General features: G+C 44.7%; 1 protein-coding gene across 1 annotated transcript in view; it reads left to right on the top strand.

Annotated features, from left to right (window-relative positions):
- The first annotated feature begins 4,052 nt into the window (after window positions 1-4,052).
- LOC144791972 (uncharacterized) overlaps window positions 4,053-27,260 on the top strand; it is an 89,207-nt gene continuing 65,999 nt past the window's right edge. The window contains exons 1-4 of the mRNA XM_078666833.1: window positions 4,053-4,156; window positions 6,715-6,760; window positions 19,628-19,820; window positions 19,986-20,159. Coding sequence (XP_078522959.1) covers window positions 6,725-6,760; window positions 19,628-19,820; window positions 19,986-20,159 — 403 coding nt within the window. The 5' untranslated portion in view covers window positions 4,053-4,156; window positions 6,715-6,724. The remainder of the gene's footprint in view (window positions 4,157-6,714; window positions 6,761-19,627; window positions 19,821-19,985; window positions 20,160-27,260) is intronic.

Here is a 27,260-nt window from a genome sequence, read left to right as displayed (position 1 = left end):
TGGCAAGTGCACCCACTTGCCAGTCCCTAAACCTTCTCTTTGCTTCATATTAGACACCCCTATGGTAGGCCCATGGGCAGGGTGCATTGTAAGTATAAGGTAGGACATGCTCTGATGTGTGTAGCATGTTCTAATAGTGAATTACAGCCATTTTCGTTTTTCACTATTGAAGGCTACCTGTTCTCATAGGCCAGAATGGGCAGTTAGATTATTACAATCTTATAATGCTAACTGACTCAGGGAACATGGTAGAAATTTGAATTTAGTATGCCTGAACTCAGAATAATAAAATACATGTTTTAGTAAAGTTTATTTTAATATTCTGTGTTTGCAAATACCACTTTTAGAAAGTAGGTATTTGCTTGCCTAACCATCTGAGCCTGCCTCTGCTGAGTTGTGTATTCCTTGTCTGGATTTGTGAGTGACAGGGCTGGGGAATTCCAGGAGGCAGGCTGGGGCAGTCCAGTGCTGAATAGAGAGATCAGCATCCAGATGGGAGGGAGGAGTGCACCTGGGACCTGAATAGGGGTGGGCCTTCCCTCTTCAATGCTGGATCCACCCCCTGTGGCTTGTCTGATGTCTCTGCCATGCACTGTGAAAGGAGAGGAGGAATCATGTCCACAGAGTGCTCCAGAGCTGTATCTTCCCTCCCCTGTGCTGGCCCCACCTCCTGTGGGGCGGCTGATGTCTCTGCCCTGCACAGTGAAAGGAAGAAGAGAGTCATGTAAACACAGTGCTCAGGAACTGGTTTGAACTAGGCAGAGGCCTCTCTGCCTTCCGAGAACAAAGGATTTTGCGGTATAAATATTGGGACCCAGTCCCACAGACTTTAGATCACTTCTGGAACAAGAAACCTTTCTGCCGAGGAGAAGAACCAAGGAAGCTGCAGGAGTTTGGACTGCCCCTCTGCCAGTGTGCTGTTTGCTTGGTTGGCCTGTAGTGGTTGCTTCATTGCCAAGGGAAAAGAGAAGGAACTTTTAAGGACTTTCATTTATCTAAGGAATATTCTCCAAGGGCTTGAACTGTACTTGCCTCCTGCTGAAGTCTCAGGGCCAAAAGACTTCACCTCCAGCTCCCTCCTGATTTTCCTTGCTGGGAATTCTGACTCCAGTCACTTTCGTGCCACTGGGAGCTGGAAGCGCGACGTATTGAGGAGAAGCGTGTCGCCGCCGCAGGTGAAATCATTGCGACGCTGGAGAAGCGAGCCTTCGCTGCATCCCCCTGGAAGCATGTGTTCATCGAAGCTGCCTGCTGTCGCATCACCGGAGAAGAGTGACGCCATCGAGAGAGTCACCATCGCATCACCGGAGAAGCGTGTCGCAGGGCCTGTCGCGCTCCAAAGTACAGAGTAGTAGTCGCAAGGCTGCCAGGGCGCCATCGCATCGTCATCGCATCGCCGCATCAAGGGCGCCATCTTCTCGCATCACAACCGGATCATCGCATCGCATCAAGGTGCCATCTTGCGCACCGCTACGGGCCCGCAAGCCGAGAATCTACGCATCACCTCCGCACCGGTAAGGCTCACGATGAGTCCCCTACTCTGCTCAAGCATTGAGGAAGGATGCAACCGTTCCCCCGGATCACGGAACCGATGCATCTCCCCTTTTGCGAGCCTTTTGTTTACGCATCCAGGTACTTTGTTGAGAACTTTGTTGCATTGATCATCAACTTGAACTATGTAACTTGAATCATCTTTTAAGTAATCTTAAGTGTAGTATTGTGGATTTTTGTCGTTTATGGTCTTGTGTTTAAGTCTATATAAAGAATACTTATTTTTTATAAAACCTGTGTTGTGTCCATCTGTAGTGTTTTCACTGTATTACTGTGTATATTCACAAATGCTTAACACACTGCCTCTGAGATAAGCCTGTCTGCCCGTGCCAAGCTACCAAGGGGGTGAGCAGGGGTTATTAAGGAGTGTAACCCCCTTATCCTGACTTAGAAGTAAGGGTCCCTATTTGGACAAAGGTGAATACCATTGCCAACTAGAGACCCCCAGATCTAACACCTGTGTATATCAATAGCCCGAAGAAGGTTTTAGTGGAGTCTAAGGTAGATTATCTCCAGGTGAGTTGGCGGGGTCTGCGCGTTTTAATGTACGCGGACGTCGCGGTCATTATGGCCTGGACCTCAAGCGGTTTGCAAACACTACTTAATGCATTTGCCTCATTTATGGAGGAACAGCACCTGCTGATAAACAATTCAAAATCCTATGTGATATAGGTGGGATCTTGCACACAAAAGCACTATTGCTTCCAGGTTGGGTTTGTTCAGGTCCCACGTACAGATCTCTTTTCCTATCTGGGGGTCCTGTTAGGTGATAAGATGAAATGGGGGCGATCAAAACAGAGAAAGAAAGGAGATTTAGTGTATGCCAATACTGCCACTTTTAACTTTGCCTCGTAATTAGGTCGGAGACCATTCAGGACTCTCTCGCAGATATACTGGGCAAAGTGTATTGCCAAAGTTTCATTTGGTAGTGAAATCTGAAGATATAGTGCCCATGAGGAATTACAAGTGGTTGGAAATAGCTTTCTGAGACGTCTTCTATGTGTGCCCCAAGGAACCTCAATCCTAGAGGTACATGAAGAGCTGGGTGTGTCTTACCTCTCTGACCTGCTGGCCTTTCGCCCTCTGTTCTTGTGGTTAAACACGTGGGTGAGTCGGGGAACAACTCTAAATAAATTGATCCTGAAGGATTGTATGGCCCTTGACCATGCCCACCACATCCCCTGACTTAATTATATAAAGTGATGCTTCTGGAGTTTGGGAAGAACTGACCTATTTTCCAACCCAGAATCGGTGAACAAGAAAGACCCAGGGTGGGCATCGGAGTCAGACAGTGGACGTTAGACAGGAAAAGTTGGGAGCTAATGAAGCCTAGCGTACGTAGATTTGCCATCCTGAAAAATGTGCAAACCACTGACCCATATCTTTTGGGGCCTTTAAGTGTTTGCGATCGCTTTTCACTGACTAGGTTTCGTTTTGATCTCTTTCATCTCCTACTGGCTCAGCCACTCGGGTAGTAGGGGTCAGTGCCTAACGTCCTGTGGCTGCGACGGTAAGTCTCCACAGGACATGCTTCATTTCGTAATGTTCTGTAGTTAATATGAGGTACCCCGGAAGAGATTAATTATCCCCATTTTGAAAAAGCTCTAGTTGAGGTAGGTGTGCCCTGCCTTTACTTTTTTACAAATGTTATCTGGCAAAACCATTTTTATGTCCTTAACTTTTTTAATCAGCTGTCAGGCTCTGAGCTAGTTGTGATTAACTATCAAAGGTATACAAGGTATGGTCGAGACGTGACCTTGAATGTATTGTTACGCTGTACTTAGTACTTGAAGGGACTTTTAATCTCCTTTTAAAGATACATTATGTAATAATTGTATCTATATATTGTTTTTATGCATAGTATTTGATGTTATTTAGTAGACTCGTTTGTCGAGAGACTTTTTTGTACATACTGTTTTATCTGACTTTTATGGTTTTATGCAAAAACCGAATAAAGTGAATTGATTGATTGATTGACTAGTGCATCAGAAGCGGGTTGCCCAGAGATAGATTTTGAGAATGTCAAGTACTTCTAAAAGGCTAGCAAAGATGGTGCAAAGTCAGTCACATGTCAGGCCACTGATTCTCTGAAAAGCCAATAGGGCCAGGTAAGAGTCAGCCATGTTTAAGGCTTGCCTTTAAAAGGCTGGTAGGGCAGGGGAAGAGCCAGTGACGTGTCTGCTCCCATCAAAACATCTCGGACAAAAATACTTACCTATCAAGTTTGACGTGTGGTTAACACTGCATGTATACACAATCCTTGCTGTTCACCACTTGCACGGGACACCTGTCGGAAAGACTAAGGGCGTGGAAGGGCAGTGCCAACATTGGAAGGACAACGTCACTTTTCGGTGACGCCATTACTTTCTAAAAAACCTGTCGACGAATTGCTCAAGACTTGTAAGCCAAGAAGCCCCACCCAGATATTCAATCAAAATTCCTACATATACTTGTCTTGCTTACCTGTCAGTTTAGTGGCACCTCCCAAATCGTCGCGGAAATTCCGCACTTGGAAGGATTCCATCTCTTGCGTGAGAGGCTCAGCTTCTTATAAAGAGAGGGAGGGAAGTGACGCACTCAGGGTTCGGTTCCAGAGGCATCAGAGGTGAGCACTACGGAGGCTGCTGCTTGTGATGACAGTCGAACGTTAATTATCTCGTGCAAGGCAGGGTGAGTGTATTTGGGATTTCAATATCATTTTTAATGAGAACATTACAACTCCAAAACCTTTGTGGCAGAGGTGCGGTGCATAGATACAGGTGTATAGGTACCGAGGCGGAATGTGCCCGTCTCAGCCATGTCTCTGCTCTGCCCATGTTGTGCGGGTCTCTCTCTCCTCTCAGGAGGAAGGGAAGAAAGGTAAGTTTTACTCCTGCGCCATTGCCCCTTTCCCACCTCCAGCCGATCGGTTCATGCTGTGTTACCACGAAATATCTCTTTTTGTACCTCATTCACTTAAGAAAGGTGTCAGGTTTTCATTCAGCACAACGATTTGGGGGATTGTCGGATGACAGAAAGCGAGAGATATCCGGGTTTATAGCTCTAGTATTAACACAATAAATCTGGCTGCCTGGAAGACTTTGGCACAGGAAAAGCAAGAGGACTTTAGTTAGGACCATTGGAATTATGTTGCAAGGGAGGATCAAATTATGTGACAGGGTTGACTAAATTATGGGGAAGGAAAATCCAACTTATGCAGCATAATGCTGCACAGTTTGCAATAGTATTATTTCCTTATTTTCTCATTTTTACCCTGGTTAACACTTTGTGACCAAAGGTTTCACGTCATTAGTACCAGTTTAACACACGAATATAGCAATAAACAGAAACGCGACCAGTCAGCCTTTGGGAGTCAAGGGCCTTTCACTGCACTGGCAACATGTGTCACTGAGTTTCCCATAACGTTTGATCTGTTTGAGGTAGAAACTATTTTTTGTTAAAATCTGCAGGTTATGCCTTAGATGATGGGTTATGTGACGAGTGTGGCAAATCTATCATTATGCGGAAAACACTACAGCCACAATATTCATAATTTCAGTGGCCCTGGATATATATTGCAGGAAAAGGAGGGAAGTGATAAAATGTAGTTACCACATAAAAATACATATCGTAATAAAAAGATATCAGTGGTTGTAAACACATTTTAATATGCTCAATTAGTGGTGTTTATCATTTACACTGGCCTCTTTTTTGTTTTATCTGGTACCTGCCCCAAGTTAAACGTGTTTCAGTTACAGAATCAGGTAGAGGTTTGGCAAGAAATATTGCTGTATTGGGGGAAACACTGAAAGCAATTTATAGAATTTCTGGTAACTCCGTGTCAATATGGCCTTTAAGCCCACTGCCGAGGGCTATACTGGTTGTTAAATGTCCTTAAGCAAGTTATAGGCTTGAGCCAAAACCGAGGGCCTATAACAGGGAAGAGGGCATTTAACAACCGATGTAGCCCGACGCAGAAGAGCTGTAAGGCTATTAGAACATTCCACCCACTGATGGCAGACTGTACTAAAATTTAAAAGGGAGAAACAGAAAGGCTAACATTGGAATGTAGAAGCAGAAGGCTTATGCCGGCCATGGTAAGCTCCGGGCCAATTCATTGTCTTCAGTGGAGCTCCCAACATTCCAATGTTCTAATAAGTAAGAAAAAAGGCTGAAAGAATTCCCCACATGTTGAGACCCCAGCGGGATATGCTTTCCTCCTTGGGGATTCTGTTGTAATTGGTGGGTGTATTCTGCCATAGCTTTCCCAAAGTAAGGATATCATGAGCAGACCATGGAGTGAAAAGCGGAAATTTCGGACCAATTCATTTAGGGTGCTTCGTTAAGCTTATAATAGCACAATTTAAGTATATGGTATAAAAGATTCTGAATAAAACTCTAGAATTCTAAAAGCATTGAAACAGGAATTCAGTCTGACAAAATTAATGCATCAAAGTCTTATTTGCACTGGGCTAAAGGACCTGATCACAGAGCCTTTCTCGCCGTTCAGCTTGCCAGTTGCCTAAGAATGCAGAAGTGCTGTGTGATTTTTTGAATCCACCTACAATATCTATTGCATTCTTTACTGCACACTACACGAAGGGCATTCTATTGATGAGTTCTTTCAGTCTGTCTTGTTTATACTGCGATAAAAAACATATAGAACAACTGTAAGCTTGCACCAGATTCCGCCCAAAGCCAAAAGGTACAGAGAGGACATGAAAACATTATTATAAATTTAATGGTAATGCATTTTTTAAGTAATTATCATGAGATGCAAACCCCCGAAGATATGGACAGCAGACAGCTAATTCTCTAAGCTCTTCAAAGCAGCCTTCTTGGGCTGAGGTTTGCCCCATACACAAAATGCCCCTTGGCATAGGACTCCTCCATTGGTAACTACTTCCAACTCTCAGACCAGAGTTCTAGATTCGATCAAGCAACATCACCTGGACTTATGTTAAAGAAATGTACTTGTTACCCACACTTGAGTGTATATTGCATCTTAATATTAGTAAGGGGGTTGGGTTCAAAACCATGTGATTTAGCACACACAGAGCACAAGAGTCCCACACAACCAGGTATGATGAACTCATTTTCTTATGATTTACAGTTTAGATCACAGAGAATGCTTCATTTGGATAGAGTAACCATTTACTTTTGTGTTTTTGTTTTTACCAACAGTGAAATCACCATGACAGGATATGAAATGCGACGAACAAAAGGAAAGGTAAGATGGCCTTTGCAGATTCCTGAGGGACCCCTACATTTGCAGCATTACAGATTTGATACTTACTCTGAGTACTTTGGGTGGGTGGATTACACTGAGCCAGAACCAAAGGGCTCTTCTTCAAGACAGTGACACAGAACAAAGGGCTCTTCCACCTAGTAGGGGGACAGAACCAAGGGCTCTTTGGCAAAATAAGGGCTGGTAATCAATGTTGTAACAAAACTTGAGGGGGCCCCCTGCAAAGTACAGAGAGGGCCACCCTTCCGGCTCACTCAGGAGCTCTCAAGCCAGCATACTTTGCTGAGGGGGCCCCCTGGAGCTCAGCGCCCTGGAGCTCGGGCCCCCCGCACTGCGGGGTCTGTGGGGGCCTTTGTTACGCCCCTGCTGGTAATGACGGGTTGTGACACACATAGATTGATAAAGTGACATTTATTCATGTCGGTGGGTAGAGTCAAGCATGATCGGAGGAGACCCACAACAACTGCCCCAACCACCACATACATTTGAGCGTTTCTCTTCTTGTGCACTGTGAACAAAGATGCCTTTTGTGAGGGAGGAACTGAAACCACCACGTTCCAAGTAATGTCTCCATAACAATCCTTCCTTATTACAAAGACAAAGAGTAAAAATACAAACAAATGAACATTGCAGCCACTGCAAAACATAAAACGCAGAGGGAATATTCTAATACATAATAGGAAACTATGTAAAACATAATCTCCATGCTTGATCGTCCTCTGAGTACACCGGCGAGAGTAGGCCCATCACAACATCAGTTGCATTCCCCACTACAGCCTACACTAGCCTCTTTCTTTGACACATTCAAATGGCCCGTGCTATGATCATGCGAGGGGGGAACTACACCTTACTACTCACAGTTGACACATCAGGACCTACATAAACTTCAGCAACGTTGGTCAATTCACTATGAAGAGATGTCTTGAGTCCCTGAAGTTCACTTGCTCGCTAGCAGACTTCAGAAAGAAACTCAAGACGTGGCTCTTCGGCTGGAAGACAGCACCCAGATACCCCCAGGGTGGCAGTGCTGCACTTCACAAATGACTGATTGATTACTTGACTTGTCAAACTGACACTTTGTAGCACACGTCCATCCAGTAAGCCTTCAAGTAATCACAGACTGATTCCTTTTCCCATCACCACATTCACAGAAAAGTTAATTTCCAAACTCTGCTGATGTTCCCACACTTCCTACTTCTCTAGCAAACCAAAACTTCCCTTACACCTGATTTAAAATAAATAGGCTCCTTCTTTTCCGGTTTGGTGGATTTCTGAAAAGAAGTGCAACAAGCGTAAGTTGCCAACTTGCTTTATTCAGTCCGATCACCACAGCTCCCGGCAGAAACTGCCGATTCCCCCACATTCCGTGTTCCACGCAGGGGACTCAGAGAACCCACTAGCAGAGCACTCCAGAACCCAACCCCCCCCCTTCACAAGGCAACAAAAAGTATAACAATGATGAACAAAATAGATGGAGAAAACTGAAATAAAAACAATGACATACCGCAAAATGGAAGAAAACAATACAGAATCTAATACATAACGTAATCTTGGAACCTGGCAGGGGTGACTCTCATCCTGGAAGGAATTTCCCTGCAGGGAGTGCAATCTGAACGGACACTCGTTCCAGGAGGAATGTCCCTGCAAGAAGTGTGATCCGAATGCACACCCATCTTCTCACTAACATACAGAGCCTTGGACCCCGGTACTACAGAGAAAGCACAGTTATTCCACGTCTTCCCATTCTCCAACACCACCACATGGTCTTTCACCTCCTTCACTCTTACAGGTGCTGAGAACCGAGAAGCCCCCTTATGAAGAAATCTGGGTTTCTTGGTCCTCACCCAATCTCCAACTCAAACAGGGGAAGCTTTAACACAATTGGTTCCATACTTTGATTGTACCACTGCTCTGACATCAGCCACTCTGCCCAACTTACACTAATCAACCTCCTTCCTGGTATCCAGTCCTTGCTTAACTTGGAATCAGCAACTGTTCCCTTGAGTAGGGTGAAAGGAGGCATGCCACTACGGATGTGAGGAGGGGTCCTTACCCCCATAACATGTCAGGAATCGCCAACCTCCAGTGCAAACCATTAACCCAGGCTAACTTTAACTTGATGACCCAGTTCATTAACTCAACGAGACCATTGCTGCGGGGGTACTAGAGAGGAGTGAGACTGTTCTTGATGCCATGTTCCCTGAGAAAATTCTGCATTTCCATGGACTCCAACTGAGTGAAATTATCAGTCACTAGTTCCTCAGGAAACCCCTCACAAAGAAACACCTCTTGAAAAAATTGATGATGTTTGTGGCATTGACGTTGTCCACAAACTTCTCCTCAGGCAATTTGGACATGTAGTCTACCAAAACCAACGCATACATAGGAGAATTCCCAGTGACCCCAAAAGGTTCACCTACATCAAAAGCCAATTTTCACCAAGACAAGTTCTTCACAGTAATGGGATTGATGGGAGAGGGATATTTCACCTGAGTTTTGTCGCTCAGGACGCATGGACAGCAGTCCCGAACGTAATGTTCAATGGACCTCTCCAGGCCCGGCCACCAGAAGTCTTCCCTAACCCTGCGTTTCAGGGAGCAAATACCAAAATGGCCTTCGTGGGCCAAATCTAAAATCTTCCTGTGCATGCACACAGGAACGACCAATAAGCCCCCCTGCGCAAGATTCCATCGACGATGGACATCTCTCTGCCAACTCTTGTGAATGGAATCAATTCAGGAGCTAAATCCTTGTTTTTGGGCCAACCAGGTGCCACAAAATATGCCATCATTTTGATTGTGTTGTCTTCAAACACAGCCTGCAACCATTCTAGCTCAGAAAAGGCACCCTTAACAGTATCAACCACAGCACCAACTGCACGCACTATATCTAGATCATCCGTAGGTGTGTTGCCAACACTCTCAGTGAGAGTGAACCTGGAAAACAATCTGCTACATGATTCTTCACACCTGCCAACTACTCCAGACAATAATTAAATTCTTGCAGTCTGTATTGCCCTTAGCTATTCGTGGAGTGGCCCTACCGCCACCTTTAGTAGAAAAAATGACTACTAAGGGCTTATGATCCATTCTAAGAACAAATTCATTGCACCACAAGATATTCCAGAAGTACCTCACACCCCACCACAAAGCCTGGGCCTCTTTCTCAATTGTAGAATAAGTGTTTCCTCCCCCAAAGTGTTCTGGAGGCAAACACTATGGTCTCCTAAAGCCAGTCACATGAGTCTGCATGAGGACAGCTCTCAAACCAATGTTGCTAGTATCGGTAGAGACAATGCACAAGTCTTCTTTTCAGTGGTGATCCCTTCCTCGTCGGTGATCTCTTCCTCGTCGCTACTGAAAAGAAGTGCCACACACGTAAGTTGCCAACTCGCTTTAGTCAGTTGGATCTCCCCAGCTCCTGGCAGCAACTGCTGATTCCCCCACATTCCACGTTCCACGCAGTGAGTTCAGAGAACCCACAAGCTGAGCACTCCAGAATCCAACAGTTTCCTAATTCTGAAAGTATCCCAATATTTCACCTTCGGTTGCACAATACGTCTTGCATCACAGTACTGCTTGTATGTGACAGGATTTTTGGTAATTCTGTCATCTATAGTATCACACACCCTCTATCTGGTATCGCTACTCTTATTTATGCGCTTGTGTAAGGAATGTAATCATTCTGGACACAAAACACATACAACATGTCTCTCACCCAACAAATAAAACAACACTTTATTTAAGACCGGTGGCGATGCAGTTCAATGTACCTACGTCATGGACTCAACAAGTATATCACAATTTAAAGCAACCACCCACTGTGGGCATTCCTTTGAAATTTGATTACGTCTTTCATGTAAACCAGTGGCTTACAGGTGATGCAATACAGTGCATCTATGTTTAATATTCACAGCTTCCAAAAAACTTGTCAGTCATTTCATGTGACGTAAACTGCATGTCATTGTCACTAATGATGATGGAGGGAAAACCTTCTTTAAAGAGAACATCCTTCAGAAACCCACAGCACATTGTTTGCTGGCTTCATAAATACATCTCCATTCAAACCATTTTAAGTAATAATATTCAGTCAACACCACAAAAAAACCTAACAGAACCATAAAATCATGATGTAAGTCACCTAAGTATAACTTATACCTCCATAGATTTCAGATGTCATCAGTGATGTGATATGTGAGGTCATAATGTTTGCATCATAGCAGTTCAAGTTATACTTAGGTAACTTACTAGTGAATTTCAGTGCTTTTTGGTTTTAAGACATTATTTTTTATTATTAGAAGATCAATATATAACGCCACTTTTACCTTAGATTTTTTTCTGTGTATTTCTGTGGGTTTTTTGATATGGTAAAGTAAGATCTTATTACAATATGCCTGCGGTCAACCCCTTCTTGCACATGGCCTTTGGCCGTTGGATGTGTGCGACATGGGGTTGTCTACAGGGCCTCTGCCCAAACCCTATCAGTGGCCAACAACCCATTAACGGCCAACCGGCTGTGAACCCCCACCTCACCTGGACCTCCATTTCCATTTATTTTTTTATTCCCCGGGACTCCCGCAGGAGCAAAGAGGTCCACAATGCCTCCTACCAGAGGCCCACGGAACTACACAGATGAACGCACGGTGTCCCACAGAACTCCTGTGAGAGTTGTGAAATACTACAGAACTTGCCTGCCATAATAGAAAATAGGTAATTTTGAGGCCATTGAAAGCTCTGCTGGGACCTGTTCACAATGATCAAGAGTCAGAGTACCCCCTACTCTGCCCCTTATGCGTTTTTACAGTTCCTGGATGCAACATTTTCTTTCATGTTGCCGTCAGCCAATGAAGTTGTTCGGTCCCCCGGCACCGAAGCAGCCAACTGGAAGAAAAGTCCTCACGGCCAATCAAAAAGTTCAATTTTTTGTAAATTTGCGGTCTAGAGGGTTCAACCTCCTAGATATCGCTATTTATTTAATCTTAATTTCTCTAGAACAGCAGAACAGATTACACCAAACCACAAAAGCATGAGTCCTGGGTAAAAATCTTATTTTCTGCCAAATTTAGTGTAATTCTGTTTAATCGTTTTCTCTGTATCTCTGTTCAAAAATTCCTATGGAAATTGCATGTGGAAAAAAGCTTTTTGGGACAACCTCCTTTTACCCGGCCCACACTTGATGGACTGACCTTTTGAAGAACAGGATACAGACAAAATGGCTGCAAGGAATGACGTCAAATTTTGCAGAAACTAAGGGCCTTATTATGAGTACTCCGTACTTGCGGTGCCAGTTTGACCACTGAGGGATCATGCACCCCATTAGGAGTGTGGTGGTCGGACCACCACAGGACCGTCGCCTCTGTCACGATCTAGGATCCTGCGCCATACTGGTGGCAACCAGGCGTAGTAATATGCTGGCAGTGTTGCTGCAGCACCGCCGAGCATATTATGAGTTTCCAAACCACCACCCTTCCCATGGTGGTGAGCCAGCCATGAAAAGGGTTGTGGTGAGGCAACTAACAGAACCCTAACAGGGCTCCCTGCCACCTCTGGGCCTAGGGGTGCCTGCAGGGGAACATGCTGTGCCCCCCTCATATTGCACCCCATTTCCTGCATGGTATGAAATGCATGACATAGTGTATTCCATACCGTGCAGGTATGTGCTGTGGTGTCCTCACGGTGGAGGTTTGTCTTGAGGCTCTCCTATGAGTCTTAGACAGTGTCCGCTGACACCACCGCAGCACCACCCACCCGCCATGGATTACAGTTGTAATCCGGCTGTCGGACGTAGTATGGACTTGGCGGTCCTCCTGTCGGCACTGTGGTGGCAGGCCAACCGGAGGACTGCCAAACTCGTAATATGGCTCTGAATCTTTACCCAGAAAGTGTGCTGTTTGTGATTTGGTGTAAATCCTTTGAGTAGTTTTTAAGAAATTGAGGTTCAAAGTTTATAAATACCTGGACAGTTGGGTTCACAGGACTCTGGCAGGTGTCCAAGGGGCATGCAGAGTCCAATAGTCAAGTGATATGATTGGCAGAGGTTTTTTTTCCCCCATCAACCGCCTAGCTCCAGCAGGAGTGAGAAGCTCCTGCGAGTCCCACTGGAGCTTGTGCTCTGGTTGCCTAGTGCAACATGAGAAGAAATATTGCAACCGCCACTACAGGACACTGGGAGTCGGTCCCCATGTGCTGAAAATGAAAAGAAAATAAGGTATAGGATGAGAGGTACCCTGACCTTCTGGACTTTCTGGGGTGGCTGGGCCAAATAAAAATAAACATAATTGGCATAATTAATGTCAACACTGTGCATAGTGGGGGCGCAAGTTATAGTTACTTCAATTACTTCAGATGTCGGTCCTGTGGGACAGGTATCTCTACATTTTGAGCCTTAATTTCGCTAAAATGGCTGGACAGATTTTTGCCCAAATCACAAAAAACATAGTTTCTGGGTAAATATTTAGCTTTCTTCCAAATTTGTGTAATTCTATTCATCTGTTGTTCTTGTATCATTGTCTAATTTTTTCCATGGAAACATGCAAGGGAAAAAGTGTTTTAGGACCCCCCCCCCCCTTTTTTTATTTAGGTTGAGTATTCAAGACCTCTTGTATATACTTAAGTATATACTTATATGTGTATGTACTTTGGGGGCTCTGGAGATCAGCCCTAGGATTTGTCTGCTTCCTCTTAGGGACTTTTGTTCTGTTCAACTGCCTCTATTTAACTGTCTTGATAGAAAATGACCAGTAGAGGTCAGTAAAATATAAGAATTGCTTTCTGCTGAGGGACTTTCTTTTCTTTATTTTTCTGGCAACTGCCTCTATTAAACTTTCTTGATAGAAAACGACCAGCTGAGGTTAGTAAAATACCAGAATCACTTTAGCATTCTCTAGATTCCAGTCCATAGAAATTGTCTTCCACCAGCACCCGTAGACAGTAATATTTTTTCAAATCTTGTATTTTCGGTGATATGACCACCGAGGGCCCAGATTTTATTTTAAAAACTGAGCTTTGAACTATACCATTTCCCACTGAAAGGCAATATTTCTCTCCATGTGTTCCCATTCCTAGTTTGTCACGCCGTTTGGTGCTTACTTTCCCTCCCTGTTAAAGAACAGTCGATGTTTCAGCACCCAGGCTAATGTGCTGCATAGCTAAATACATGTAAGAACTGCATAGTGGCTACTGCTACGGTGTGATGCGTGCATGTGGTGTGTGTGTGTAAAATATGTAAAATAATTTATCCAGTCCTTTTATTTTGTTTTGTAATAATGAATTTAATTTCACAAACAAATTACTTTGAGTTTTGTGCACCTTTTGAGTGCAGAAAAGTAAAAAAGCAATCCTGCTTCCAATGATTTGTGAATGGTGTAGAACCCTTTTCAGGTCAATAGGATATTTCAGTTGGTTATTGCATCTGCTACCATGATGGTAGATACAATCTGCAGACCACAATTTGGAATTCTGGAAGCTTCAACTCAGCTTTTCATACTTTCACATATGATAACATGATTGCATTGTGACTGGTTCAGCCCGAGCACTATCAGTTTATGAGAGTCAAAATCTGTAGTAAAAGGCCACTCAACCATTGGTTACATGTGTTGTTGTGCTGTCATTTCTGGAATCAAGAACACTGCTGTGTTCGGGATTCCAGGGATGACAGTTAAGACCCAGGCTCATCTTACAGACATATCTTTACCTGTCTGTTCAATAAAAGCAATATTACCTTATTACTCGGTTGGAGTATCCTCCTCATTTCACTGGCGACGATCGGAGAAGAACTGTGGAGCCTGGAGTCCTGCTATCTGCAGATCAGGTTGCTGTCGGATAGAAATTACTACGTGGATGTCGGGTAATTTTCCGGAAGGTAGATGTCCATACCCGGTAACATCCTGTGAAAATTGCGTCCATCGAAGACACTCGGTGAGTGTTTTACCCATTTTTTAAGGATTTCTCGGCAATCGTGCTGTCGTCAAACTGGGCATGCTCCAGCTGTGATACATGACATATGAACGTCATAGCGTGCTGCGGTCAAACTTTGGGAACTGATTTCAAGGCCTCAGCTGATGCATAGCTTATGCATGACATCAGAACGTTGATACGTACGGCGGCCATACTTTGGGATACAAGAAACAACGTGTTAGCCATTTTAGATCTGGCATGCATTAGAAAAAGGATGCGCAACGCGGCGGACATTTCTTTTTGTCATATAAATGTCGAGTACACGATGGAGAAATGAATTTTAAAGACATTAACTATAACAACAACTGTATATCTATTACTTAACTACTTTGTGCACATATTAAAATAAGTTAAGAAAAACTGCACATTTTCAATTTGGAGAATATTTATGTGTACATTTAAAGAAAAAAATATTCTTCATATCTCAATTGAATATTAATAAGTTATAAAACACATACCTTTTTTTTGATACTTTAATATTGTTTATGGACACCACTTTCAATGGAAAAATGTTCAACTCCTGCACCTTTCTTGGCTTCATTTGGTGAACCCATTTTGGAGTGGAAACGCTGGAAAGAAGGTTTTCAAGCCTATATTGAGGCAATTGGTGGCGATATCTATACGGATAAACGCAAATTAGCAATTTTAAAACATTGTCTAGGTGCAGAAGGAAGACACGTTCTAAGCCATCTACCTCCTAGTAACAGTAGAGTATCATCATCTGAAGATGAGGTTGATGTTTATGAAGAGGCCATTAAACAATTGGACAAACAATACATAATTAAAGTTAATGAAGTGGTCTCTCGTCACCAATGTCTTAGTAGAGGACAATTGGCTAATGAATCTATAGATTCTTTTATGAGTGATTTAAGGATTCTAGCGTCAAAGTGTAACTATTAAACATTTCATGATCAGATGTTGCGCGATCAAATGGTGCATAAAGTTGCGGTGTCAAGCTTCAAGGAAAACTGCTTGATACGGAAGATCTAATTTTAGACAAATCTTTAGACATCGCTCATCACTTTGAGGATATGAAAATTGGTTTAAAGGAACTTGCTGAGCAAAAGATATCTGAAGTTAATGCTGTAAAAAAAACTAACTATGAAGAAAAGGTCTCTAACAAGAAGAAAAACAAAAGTCAACAGTATCAAGACAAAAAAGAATATGTTTGTTTTAAATGTGGTATTTCTGGTCATTTGGCAAATGACAGGAAGTGCCCAGCTATAGGTCAAGTATGTAGGTATTGTAAGTTAAAAGGACTCTTTACAAAAATGTGCAGGAACAAGAATAAATTCAAGAGTAAAAGTTTTGATTGCAAAGGTCAAAATGATGAAAGTGTAAAAGAAGTTAAAAATGATATTGATGATGATGAATTTCTTTTAGCGGTTTATAAGTTAATACTTATGTCAAAGATGCTCCTTATTGTACTGTAGTCATTGGTGGAAAAGATGTAGGTATTATGGTTGATTCTGGCGCAAGACACACTCTCATTGGTGAAGAATGGATAAAAGAATTTCCAAATTTGAGTTTATTTTCTCCAGACATAAGGTTAGTTGGGAATGGTAGGAAACCCATCGACGTGCTAGGATTTTTTACGACCACCATAAGTTTCAAAGATAAAACTATTTCATCTAAAGTTTATGTAGCAAAAGATGGTTCTTGCCTTTTGGGTTGGCCCCAACAGAGAGATTTAATGATAACCTTAGATCCTAATCACCCGGATCAGGTATGTGGATATTCAGATTTGATTTTAAATGTTAAATCTGATCCAGCATCAGAATGGGAAAGGAGATTTCCTAGTGTTATCTCTACTTCTAAATTAGGTCTTTTGAAGAAATTTGTACATAAGATCATTCTTAAACAAGATGCTGTACCCAGAGTTCATAAGGTTAGAAATGTCCCTTTGCATCTAAGACAAGCTGTAAAAAGAGAACTCCAAAGACTGTGCGAATTGGATGTCATTAAAGAAATAGAATCTTCGGAGTGGATATCTCCGGTAGTTGTTGCACACAAACCTAATGGTAAGGTGAGATTATGTGTTGATTTAAGAGAGCTCAATAACAGTTTATGGGTTGACAGACATCCATTGCCAAATACTAACTAGATGTTCACGAAATTGAAAGGGGCATCCATATTTTCTATCCTTGATTTATCTAATGCATACCACCAGATAGCACTACACGAGAATAGTAAACATCTCACTTCATTTATCACCTCAGAAGGTGCGTTCAGATACAAAAGAATGCCATTTGGTTTAATATCAGCATCTTCTGTTTTCCAGAGAGTAATGCATAATTTGTTTAAGGACATTGAAAAGGTCCTATATTTTCAGGACGATATTTTGATTTTTGCATCCAACTCATCGGAACATACTGACATTCTACATAAAGTTCTGTGCATTTTGCAAGACAATGGGCTTACACTTACAAAAGAAAAATTTAAATTTGGTGTGTAATCAGTGGATTATTTAGGTCATTCAATAAGTAAGAAGGGCATTTCTCCAAAACAAAATTTGATCAAGGCCATTGAATTAGCTCCTGATCCTGAGAATAAGGACCAACTCAGATCTTTTTTGGGACTTGCCGAATATGATGCGAAGTGTATTCCATTATTTTCAGATAAGACCATGAGCATGAGATTCTTAATGAAAAAAAAAGTATCATTTTTGTGGGATGACAATTGTATAAAGGAATTTAAAGAGTTAAAGAAAAGTATTGCATCTGCACCTGCTTTGGCAACATTTGACACAGCATATTATTCAATTATCATAACCGATGCAAGTAATGTTGCCATTGGAGCGGTTTTGATGCAGAATCAGAAAGGTCAATCCATCACCATTGGTTTTGCATCTAGACCATTAAGGGGTGCGGAATGTAAATACTCTACTTTGGAAAAAGAAACCCTTGCTTGTTGGTGGGGAATTGAATATTTTCGAAAATATGTTTATGGAACTGTTTTCAAAGTTAGGTCTGATCATCGACCCTTAGTTGATTTGTTCACTACAAAAGGATGCGGAAAAGCAACTTCAAGAATTGCAAGATCGCAATATAAGTTGCAAGACTTTCATTTTAAGGTGGAATACATTCCAGGGGTAAGAAATATTTTGGCTGATTGTCTATCGAGATTGCCTGCACCTGATGACAATATGGTGGAGGAATATAATGACTTGGAAAATGTTGTCTCCATTTGTGAAGTGTCAAAAGGTTGTATTCAAGAGAAAGAGATTAGCATGTGAAAAGGACACAATACTGAGGGATGTTATTACATATGTAAAATCATCATGGCGTTGAAAAGCTGATTTGTCTGAAAATCTTCTTCCTTTCTTTCATTGCTCGTGAGTTGTCTCTAAAAGATGATGTGTTATTAAGAGGTTTACAATTGGTTGTGCCCTGTGAGTTACAACAAAATATTTTAGACATGGCTCATGAAGGTCATCCTGGCATGACAAGCATGAAAAGAAGGATTAGGAGCGAAATTTGGTGGCCAGCTATGGATAAAGCCATTGAACGAAAAGTCCGAGATTGCATAGAATGCTGTTTAAGTGATAGGTCTCAAAAACACATTCCGTATAAACATTTACCAATATCTAGACCTAGTCGTGCTTGGGAATGTGTTTCATTAGATATTGCTTGGCCTTTGAGTTATAATAAGAATGCAGTGTATTCCATTATTTTGATAGATCAAATGTCACAGTGGGCAGAAGTGAAAATTGCTTCTAATGTTACCTCTAGTGTGGTGATAAAGTTTTTAAATGAGATATTTGAAAGAGAAAGCTTTCTTGTGTCTATTACAACTGATAACGGGGTGCAATTTGTATCTATTGAGATGAAAGGTTTTATGAAATGTCATGGAATAAGACATAAACGTGCTTCTGTCTGTTATCCACAGAGTAATGGAATTGTTGAAAGGTGGATAAGAGTATTTAAAGAAGGATTACAATTAGCGTTGCAAAATGGAAAACATTGCAAACAAACTATAAGTGACATTTTGTGGTGTTATAGGAACACTCCTAGGAGTATGGGAGATTTATTTCCTTTTGAAAAAATAAGAGGAAGGAAGAGCATTTCTAACATGAATCAATCTTGGATGAGATATTTATTTGTTGACAAGGACAAAACTAAAGATTATTGCCAAGATATTTCTACACAAGTAAATGTCAATGATTGGGTACGTGTTAAGAAAGGCAGATTAGTCAAATCAGGAGTGTCACGGTACTCCGGTCCATTAAAGGTAATACGTGTTGGAAGATAGGTGGTAGAGTTATCTGATGGCAATGTGTGGAGTATGCCTAAGATAATTAAGATACCTCTGTGGTTATGGCCAAGAGAAAAGTTTAATGATTCATGTATCTCAGGATATTCTAAATCTGCCAATAATGCAAAAAATTGGAGAAAGTTCACCACTTCATTTGGTGAAAATTCTCATAACCAACGTGTACAAAGAAAACGACAAAATCCTGTATGGTATAAGGATTATACATTTGACTAGTAGTATGATTTAAATATTAATGATTTGTTTATACTGGCATGTTAGGTGTTATTCTGCTTTCTTTGTAATTCTTTTTAGCTTAATGTTATATATATGAAAGATGTTTTCTTGTTAAACTCAGTATTTAATTATTATTTGAATTTTCTGTATTTTACTGTTATTTGTTTATTTAAATATTTTTAAGAAGGGGAATGTGTGGTGTTGTGCTGTCATTTCTGGAATCAAGAACACTGCTGTGTTCGGGATTCCAGCGATGACCGTTAAGACCCAGGCTCATCTTACGGACATATCTTTACCAGTCTGTTCAATAAAAGCAATATTACCTTATTACTCAGTTGGAATATCCTCCTCATTTCATTACACTAACAGACTCTAGCTGGTAATCTCTTCTCTTCACCCTCTATAGGAACCTTTGCAGCAGTGGTCGTGCATGTACCACCAGAGTGGAGGCAGCTCTACCCAAGTGAGCAGAACCCATCTCATCTTCTCCTACCCAGTGCCACCCTACATGTACCTGAGGATGATTGTGAGGAAGGCGATAGTCTTCACGCCGAGGGCGAGGACCCTCATAGACATGCTGAAGAGGTTCGAGTTGAGAGGTGAGTTTCTTCTAGTGATTTTCATGCATATTGGGTCCTCACGCCTTGGTTTTGCACCACCATTCACCCATGAACTAAAAAGAATAAACGTTAATATCACCCTTTATAACGTGTCTGTTCTGTACATTTAATACCCTAAATATCATACCATATCCTCATTTTCAGATCTTGTTGCAAAGCGTACTTCGTATATAAGCTCTTCAAGGCCCGCGACCCAAAATAATATAACAGTTGCACATTCGCCTGGATGGAACCAGAACGTCATGTTGTCCAGTGAAAAACGAAAGTCTTCTGAGGATGCTCACAAGTGGCATTTAAAACATGGTAATGGAGAGGAAGGTAAGTTTCCAGAAGACTCTTTCAGCAAACAACACTTTGGGGCTTATTTACAAGCCCCTTGCGATACCGGTACATCGGGTTTTCCCATATTAAAAGTGATGCCCCAGTGGCGCAAGGGGCTTGTAAATACGCCTCCTTGAGTCTGCGATATGAACACAACCAATCAATAATTCAGAGAACTTGTAAAGCGCGCTACTTACCTGTGAGGGTCTCAAGGCGCTGAGGGGAGGGGGTGCTGCTACTGTTCGAAGAGCCAGGTCTTGAGGAGTCTTCTGAAGGCGAGTAGGTCTTGGGTCTGCTGTATGTAGGTAGGGAGGGTGTTCCAGGTCTTGGCGGCGAGTTAGGAGAAGGATCTGCCGCCGGAGGTCGTTCGTTGGATGCGGGGGACGGCGGCAAGGGCGAGGCTGGCGGAGCGGAGCTGGCGGGTGGGGGTGTGGAAGCTGAGTCTGCTGTTCAGGTAGGCTGGTCCAGCGTTGTGGAGTGCTCTGTGTGCGTGGGTGAGGAGCTTGAAGGTGATCCTCTTGTCGACGGGGAGCCAGTGTAGGTCTCTCAGGTGAGGGGTGATGTGGCTGCGGTGGGGAATGTTGATGATCAGTCGGGCGGAGGAGTTTTGGATGCGTTGTAGTCGTCTTAGGTGTTTGACTGGGATTCCTGTGTAGAGAGCGTTGCCGTAATCCAGTCTGCTCCTGACAAGGGCCTGTGTCACCGTTTTTTCTTGTTTCGGTCGGGATCCACTTGTAGATCCTGCGGAGCATGTGGAGGGTGTTGTAGCAGGAGGGGGAGACGACATTGACCTGTTTAGACATGGAGAGGGAGGAGTTGAGGATGAATCCTAGGATGCGTGCATGGTCAGTGGGTGTTGGTGCTATTCCCAGTGTGGTCGACCACCAGGAGTCGTCCCAGGCTGAGGGGGTGGGTCCGAGGAGAACCTCTGTCTTGTCCGAGTTCAGCTTCAGATGGCTGCTACTCATCCAGTTGGCGACGGCTTTCATTCCTTCATGGAGGTTGGTTTTGGCGGTGTGTGGGCCCTTGGTGAGGGAGAGGATGAGCTGGGTGTCGTCGGCGTAGGAGATGATGTTGAGGCTGTGGTGGCGGGCCACTTGTGCGAGGGGGGCCATGTAGACATTGAACAGCGTCGGGCTGAGGGATGAGCCCTGGGGGACGCCGCAGATGATGTCGGTGGCTTCCAATCGGAAGGGTGGGAGGAGGACGCTCTGGGTTCTGCAGGAGAGGAAAGACGTGGTCCAGTCAAGGGCCTTCTCTTGGATTTCGGCTTCTAGGAGGCGTGTCTTTAGAGTGCGATGGCAGACCGTGTCGAAGGGGGCAGACAGGTCCAGGAGGATGAGGGCTGATATTTTGCCGTTGTCAAGTTGGCGCCTGATGTCGTCTGTGGCGGTGATGAGGGCTGTCTCAGTGCTGTGGTAATGTCTGAATCCAGACTAAGATGGGTCCAAGATATTGTTGTCTTCCAGGTGGCGGGCCAATTGCAAGTTGACGATTTTCTCGATTACCTTTGCCAGGAACAGGAGCAGGGAGATGGGCTGCAAGTTCTTGAGGTCCTTGGGGTCTGCTTTGGGCTTCTTGAGTAGGGCGTTGATTTTGGCGTGCTTCCAGCTTTCCGGGAATGTCGCTGTTCCGAAGGAGATGTTGATGACCTCCCGTAGTTGGGGTGCGATGGCTGCGTCTGCTTTCTTGAATACGTGGTGTGGGCACAGGTCTGATGGAGTTCCTGAGTGGATGGAGGTCATGACCTTGCATGTCTCGTCGTCATTGACGTTGGACAAGGAGGTCAGGCGGTTGGCGCTTGTGGTGTTCACAGGGGAGGTGGAGTCTGGCGTAGTCGGGGCAGTCGTGGTGTTGAAGTTGTCGTGGATGTCCGCGATTATGCGGTGGAAGAAGATGGCTTGTGAGTCGCACAGTTCTTGTGAGGGCGGGATGGCGTTGGTGTTGGCGCTGGGGTTGGAGAGTTCCGTTACGATGCTGAAGAGCTCTTTGCTGTCGTGTGCGTTGTTATCCAAGCGGTCTTTGAAGGAGGATCTCTTGGCTAATCTGATGAGGTGGTGATGTCTGCGGGTGGCGTCCTTGTGGGCTGAATGGTTGTCCGGTGTGCGTTCGTGGAGCCATATCTTTTCCAGTTTCTGGTATGCGCGTTTGGAGGTCTGGAGCTTGACGGTGAACCAGGTGGTTCTCTTGATGGCGTGGCTGTTTGGGGGTTTCTTGAGCGGGGCGAGGGTGTTGGCGCAGTTGTCAATCCACTGTCTGAGGTTGTGGGCTGCGGCGTCTGGGTTGGTGGGGTCGGTGGGTGGGTTCTGGGCGAGGGAGGTGATCAGCTGGTCTTCTGTGACTTTACTCCAGCAGTGGTGAGGCAGCTGTTAGGTGCGGTGGTGCGTGGTTTGTTTCGTGAAGGTGACATGGATGCAGTGGTGGTTGGTCCAGTGGAGTTCGGTGGAGTGGTTGAAGGTGACGTGGGGGCCTGTGGAAAAGATGGGGTCCAGCGTGTGGCCGGCGGCGTGGGTGGGTGCGGTGACGAGTTGTCTGAGGCTGAGGTTGGCGAGGTTGTCGATCAGGGTGGCGGAGTTGGCGTCATTGTTGTTCTCGAGGTGGAAGTTCAGGTCCCCGAGGAGGATGTAGTCCGTGGAGGCGAGTGCATGGGTGCTGGCGAGGTCGGCGATGGAGTCGCTGAACTGAGCCCAGGGTCCGGGGGATCTGTAGATAGAGGCTGAAATTGACTGAAACCTGCTACAGCCAAGAGAATATAGCCATGTCTGAACTGGGGTGGCAGAGTGGGCTAAAGAACGGTGATGGATCAAACCCAGATCTTTTGACTGGGTGTGAGTGTTTGATTGGTTCAGATGCTCCGTCCATCACCACCCCCTTTTGTACAGCCAAGAGAATAACACACTGAGTCTCAGATACAGATGGAAAGCCTCCTTGAGCCGCCTCCCATAAAGATGATGTTGGTAACGGTTGGGGATTTATTTATTTATTTATAACAGCATTTATAAAGCGCGAACGAAGGCCCTTGGGCATCTCGGCGCTAAGTAACTGCAATGTTTAGCCAACAAGGGGAGCTGAAGTTCATTGATTAAAAAGCCATGTTTTGAGGTTCTTGCGGAAAGACCAGAGGGAAGTGCTGGTCTTGATTGAGTGAGGCAGTGTGTTCCACAGCTTCGGGGCAGCTACGAGAAATCTGCGGTCACCCCAGTTGACAGATTTGGTTCGGGGGACCACCAGTTCAAAGGAACTGGAGGAGCGCAGTGTTCTAGAAGGGCAGTAGGGGGTAAGGTTCTGAGTGAAGAACACTGGTCCGGCATTGTGTAAAGCCTTGTATACCAAACACAGGGACTTGAACTTAATCCTCATCTTCACCGGTAGCCAGTGAAGTTGTCTTATGGTGGGTGACAACGGTTGGTATTTGGGAATTCGCCCTAGGAGCCTGGCGGCCGCGTTCTGAATAGCCTGCATTTTCAATAGCACTCTCTCCTGGGCACCTAGAAACAAAGCGTTACAGTAGTCTAGGGTGGAGAGTACCAGGGAGCTCACCAATGTTTTGGCGGCATTTTCGGGTAGAAAGGGCAGAATTTTCTTAATGAGCCTTAATTTATAAAAGGCTGAGGAGGAAATCTGGTTAGCATGTGGTAAAAAGTTCAGACTATTGTCGAACAAGACTCCCAGGTTCCTCACCTTGTTAACCGGGTCTGGGGGCAGGCCCATGGGTGAAGGCCACCAAAGGGGGGACCACTCCGGGGAAAGATTGCCAAAAATTACAACTTCCGATTTATCGGAGTTTAATTTCAGGCAGTTGTGGGCCATCCAGTTCCCAATTGCCAGCATGCCCTGATTGAACATGTTGGCTTTTTGAGGCCCGTCATTCTTGACGGCGAGGACCAATTGAGTGTCATCTGCATAGGACGTGAGGCTCATCCCATGTGCCCTGATGACTTTGGCAAGGTCCGACACATAAATGTTGAATAATGTCGGACTGAGGGATGAGCCTTGGGGAACTCCACATGGCAGTGACAGGGGGGAGGATTCAAAAGGTCCAACAGTGACGACCTGGGTCCTATTAGCCAGGAAGGAGGCAAGGAGATTTTTGGCGTTGCCTCGGATGCCTATGCTCTCGACACGGTCGACTAAGGTGATATGGTCGACCGTGTCGAAGGCCGCCGATAGATCCAATAGTATCAGGACAGCTGTGCCTCCCGCATCCCAAATGGATCTGATATCGTCCGCCGCTTTGACCAAGGCGGTCTCCGTTCCATGGAATCGGCGGAAGCCAAACTGCGATTCGTCCAGGCATTTGTTTTCCTCAATAAATAAAGAGAGTTGGGCATTCATAATTTTTTCCACTATTTTCGCTAGTAGTGGAAGACTGGCGATGGGGCGATAACTTTTGAGTTCTTCCTTATCAAGGGTGGGTTTTTTGAGGAGCGGTTTAATAAGAGTTTTCTTTAATGTCTCAGGGTAAGTACCTGTGCCAAACATGGAGTTGCAGATATCGGTTATGGCCGGGAGAACTGCGTCCATGATTGGCCGCAGAACCTTCAGGGGACAAGGGTCTAGGGCCGAGCCTGATTTAATGGAGGATACGATGTTTAGCACCTGAGAACAGGTCACCTCTCTGAACTGAGGAAAGATAGGTCCGTCAAGGTGAATTGAAGGCCTGTGGGAAGGGGTTGCGTTGTTGGCGAAGACCCGATAGATATCGTCAACTTTGCTGAAGAAAAACTTGGACAAAGCATCACAGAGAGCTTGGGACGGGGGAGGTGTGAGATCAACAGAGAGACCTGCTAATTGTTTAGTGGTCTCATATAGAGATTTGTTCGAGTTTTGTGCAGTTTCTATTTTGTTGCAGTAATACTTTTTCTTAGCGTCAAAAATGAGATTTTTGTATTTTGCTACTGACTCTTTGTACAGAGATTTGGCTTCGAGAGTGTAATCCTTCCGCCAGTGTCTCTCTCTGTTACGACACTTGCTTTTGAGTACGTAATTCCTCCGTGTACCACGGGGCCGACGGGGTAGATCTGTTACGTGACCGTTGTTTGACTTGAACCAAGTCTTTGGCTGCTGAGCTAACCCAGTTGTGGAATTGGGAAGTAGCAGTGTTAGGGTCGGGAGATAGGGTGGGGAAGGTGTCTTTAAGCAGGGTTTCCAGCCTGCATTCATCTATGTCATCCCAAGCCAGGTAGGGTTGGCGGGGATTGGGGTTTGATTTGTCGACCAAGGAGTCGTGTACTTGTAGCGATGCCAGGATGAGATGGTGATCAGACCAAGTTAAAGGGAGTATTTGTGTGACTTGGAGGCCCATGGCATTGGAAAAAATGCCATCTAACGTGTGACCTCCTTCATGCGTAGGGGCGTGAACCAGGGGAAGAAGGCCAAAGGTGGACATGTCGACTAAGAGCGTAGCAGTATCGGGGTTGTCAGGAACGTCAAAATGAAAATTAAAATCACCTAAAATAGTGAGGGAATTGTCAAGCGCAGATGTTTCCAAAAAGGACCTAAGAGCACCAAAGAAATTGTTCCTGGGCCCCGGAGGTCGATAAAGGAGAATCCCTTTAAAGGTATAAGAAGGGGATAGTTTGATTGCAAATTCTAAGGCTTCACAGGAGGTCTGTGGAATCATTGAGAACCTTACTGTGTAGGTGTCACGAGCAATGATGGCAATACCACCACCTTTTTTCTTTGTTTGCCTATCCAGTCTGTGGGTGGTAAACCCCGCAGGAACGGCTATGACTAGATCCGGATCGGACGCTTGGCCCATCCATGTTTCTGTCATAAACAGAAGATCTATTTTATGATCAAGGATCAGCTCATGAATGTCTTGGCTGTGTTTGCCAAGCGAGCGGACGCTCGTGAGCGCAATGGTATGGGTTTCCGTAGAGTGATGCTGACCACCAGGGGAAGGTTTGCGGGTGGAAGGTATCATGGCGTGGCAGCCTGGGCAGTATGTAACTGGGCTTGTAAGGAGAGAATTTGGGTGGGATATTAGACATGTCTGACTGATCGTAGGGCGAAGATGCTGGAGCTGGGCGGCAGAGTAATGGATACGTGGGGGCAGAGGAGGCGCCCCAGGGGGGGTGGCCCTAGGCCCGGGCCAGGCGCGGACGGGCGCAGACGGGCTTGCCTTTGGCGCGCCGCCGTCGCGCCCGCTGCGCGGTCGGGCGAAACGGTTGTTAATATACATAGTTGGGCGGGGCGGGAGGAGGGTGGGAGGGGCGCAGAGCAAACCGGCCAGCCTTCCCAATTAAAGATGGCGCCCAAAGTAATGCTGAAAGCTTCCCAGCGCCTGAGTACAGCGGCGCTGTGGGAAGAGAACGTGCAAAAGCCTCGGCGAATTAATCTCGCCTTGAGGTGGGGGGGCGGAGATCTAAAATAGCACCTGGTTAAAATATTTTACAGTTTTTAAAATAAACAGATTAGCAATTCAATCGTTTACAATCGTTTTTGTGCCACAAAGTGCAAGTGAGCAAAGCAAACCTCCGGCTTCCGCCTCACAGGGAAAACATCAAGCAGTTGCTGGGGATTGAGGGTAACGCCTTTAAATACCCCTGGAGGGCGGGAGGGGCGCAGAGCAAACCGGCCAGCCTTCCCAATTAAAGATGGCGCCCAAAGTAATGCTGAAAGCTTCCCAGCGCCTGAGTACAGCGGCGCTGTGGGAAGAGAACGTGCAAAAGCCTCGGCGAATTAATCTCGCCTTGAGGTGGGGGGGGCGGAGATCTAAAATAGCACCTGGTTAAAATATTTTACAGTTTTTAAAATAAACAGATTAGCAATTCAATCGTTTACAATCGTTTTTGTGCCACAAAGTGCAAGTGAGCAAAGCAAACCTCCGGCTTCCGCCTCAGAGGGAAAACATCAAGCAGTTGCTGATGGCCGATGTAGGGGCACCACTCTGGCAGTCTTGGAATACTTTCTGCATTCAGGGATTTAATTGTCATTGAATTCCGCAGCTGCAGTAGGTCTGGGGCCTAGGGATGTGAGGGGGCCACTTCAGTCAGTTATGGCTATATTTAGGTCTGTGCTCCATAGCGCATGCGCTGTCTCTTCATGATTATTGTGTACAGCAAAGGGCTTCCAGCCCGCCCATTGCATACCATT

The sequence above is a fragment of the Lissotriton helveticus genome, chromosome 11 (genome assembly GCF_964261635.1).
Source record: "Lissotriton helveticus chromosome 11, aLisHel1.1, whole genome shotgun sequence".
Taxonomy (NCBI): Eukaryota; Metazoa; Chordata; class Amphibia; order Caudata; family Salamandridae; genus Lissotriton; species Lissotriton helveticus.
The sequence above is the reverse complement of the archived record's forward strand: the minus strand, read 5'-3'. Positions and strand labels throughout refer to the sequence as shown.